Source organism: Hyperolius riggenbachi, chromosome 8 (genome assembly GCF_040937935.1).
Source record: "Hyperolius riggenbachi isolate aHypRig1 chromosome 8, aHypRig1.pri, whole genome shotgun sequence".
Taxonomy (NCBI): Eukaryota; Metazoa; Chordata; class Amphibia; order Anura; family Hyperoliidae; genus Hyperolius; species Hyperolius riggenbachi.
Window position 1 is genome coordinate 29231465 of NC_090653.1, and position 2555 is coordinate 29234019.

At 39.6% G+C, this 2555-nt stretch overlaps 1 protein-coding gene across 1 annotated transcript; it reads right to left on the minus strand.

Moving 5' to 3' along the window:
- Nucleotides 1-1228: 1228 nt before the first annotated feature.
- On the minus strand, nt 1229-2155 carry LOC137527245 (olfactory receptor 2AP1-like). Its single transcript, XM_068247751.1, has one exon. It carries the CDS (start codon nt 2153-2155, stop codon nt 1229-1231), a length of 927 nt encoding a protein of 308 aa, XP_068103852.1.
- Between the last annotated feature and the right edge of the window lie 400 nt (nt 2156-2555).

The following is a 2555-nucleotide window of genomic DNA, read 5'->3' on the forward strand; positions in this document are numbered from 1 at the left end:
AAGGAGGATGTCTAAAGATTTGTTATTTCAATTGGTGCCTAAATTTGGTTATATTGTTTAATTCGGTTATATCAGTTCAAAGCAACATGTATGTTTGACATGGAATGCAGTGAAGGTTAGGTACTACCGGGAATGGGGGGAGGGGGTTAGGGTTAGGCATCGCATGGGGGGAGGTGGCTTAGGGCTAGTAGGACGCTGAGGAAATAGAAAAGGAACGGGAGGACACCAGGAGCCCGATCTGGTGAATTATCGCAGATATGAAGGGTAAGTATAAAAAAGTATTCAAATATACTCACAAAGCCGGGTTGCACATAAAGCAACCAAATAAAATCGCATGTGGGGAAGTACCGTCCCCACTCGGCCTTGTGGCTTCACTTCGTTGGTCGCAACTCCTTAGAAAAGAAATCACCCGCCTGGATGATGGCCCCCAACTGGAGGGGGTGAGACAATGGAAGGAGGTAGGAGGTGCCCTTGGGGTACTTATGTAACAGTTTGTATACCATTAGTTAATGGATACCCTATAGGGGCATATATATAATAAAACAAAAATCAAAAAGGTATAGGAAGAGCCTACCTTATAAAGGCACTAAAAGTGCCCTATTAAAGTATTCTTTTCATGATATCCTGAGTGAACACTTTATAAGGTAGGATCTCCCCATACCTTTTGATTTTGGTTTTATTATATATATGCCCCTATAGGGGTTCCATTAACTAGTGGTATATAAACTATTACATAAGTACCCCAAGAACACCTCCTACCTCCTTCCTTAGGGCTAGTAGGGCTAGGCACTACCAGGGCGGGGTTCTGTGTGAGAGTAGGGATAAGTTAGGTCGTAATCATTTTTCTTGGCTATATCACTTTTCTCAAATATATTTGGTGCCATTTTATAATCGAAAAAAATATTCTCAGCTATATCTGCCGCCCTTTTATAGCCGAAACAAAGTCTCGACTATATCCAGTGCCCTTTTATTGCTAAACAACATCTTGCCTGTATCCAGCACCCTTTTATAGCCAGAAAAAAAATCTCAGCTACACCAGGCACCCTTTTTTCCAGGCGCCCTTTTCAAATGAATGCCTTTAGGAAGTACCTGTATGTGATTAAAACATTTCCTTCGACAATAAAATAATGAGATTTGATATATGATTATCATGGTTTCTACAAACTTATAGCATTATCAGTATAATTTTATAACTGAGTGTTTTTCCATTGCCATAGCAAATATGCCTTCAGGACATGGTCTTGAAATAATTAATCTTTCGCTGTAGAGCTGTCTTCACAACAGTATTTTTCAGGCTATAGATGAAGGGGTTTAGCATGGGAACCACAGCTGTGTTGAGCAAAGACAAAAGCTTGGTGGAATTGAAGGTGCCACTTGGTGAGAGATATTGACATGCAAGACTTGTGTAGAGTAGAGTCACAACAGTGAGGTGAGAGGAACATGTGTAGAACGCTTTAGACCTCCCTGTACTAGACTTAATGCCCAATATAGTGCCAATGATGTGGACATATGAGATGGAGGTGAGGAGAAAGGGCATCAAAGCCAAAAGAAAACCCCCTTCTGTGAAGATCACAAGTTCCATAATGGAGGTATCACTGCAAGTAATATTCATCAAAATCACAACATCACATAAGAAGTGGTTAATTATGTTGGAAGCATAGCAAGAGAATTGTGATAGTATGAGAATAAAAGGAAGAATTTCTAAAAGACTAAATGACCAGCAGAATGTGGCCAGGCCAACACAAACTCTACAGCTCATAACAGATGAATAATGTAATGGATTGCAGATGGCAACATAACGGTCGTAGCTCATGGCTGTAAGTAATACCAACTCATTAATGGTAAACCACGCAAAGAAAGATGCCTGTGTTATGCAGTCTATAAAAGTCACTACATTATTTCCTTTTACAAACAGAACAAGGAGCTTGTGTAGAGTGACGGTGGGAGAACAAATGTTGAGAACGGAAAGATTACACAGGAAGAAGTACATGGGAGTGTGGAGATGAGAGTCCAGGCAAACCAGGAGTAGGATGGTCGTGTTCCCACCAAGAATGATGAGATACATGAGAAGAACCAGGAGAGAGCTAATAAAATGCAACTCTGGAACATCTGAAATCCCTTTAAGAACGAAATAGTTCACCACTGTCTTGTTCATCGTTATACCCTCATTTTTGCTTAACTCCTTTGTTTAACAAAGCTTTACACCTTGGCCCTTATTCAATTCACCTTCTCTCCTGTTTTCTCTTAGGTGATATCTTCAAACCCAAATGCATAAGCCACCAGCAAGCAAAAAATTACAAAACAATTTTGACAGTACTTTTTTGTACCTATTTTTGGTACTTTTTTGAATTGCAGAGTGCTGAAAAAAAAGTAAACGGAAGATGAAAAATGATCGCCTAGGAGAATACTTTGGAGAAAAACTAAATTGAATAAGGACTGTATAAGAACATGGGTCTAGAAATGTTTTCCTTTATGCTGAGTAGGGAATATGTAGTGTTCACTTAACAAGTAATTATAAAGTAGGCGCTACACCTGCTATTGCCGAAATTCTGTTT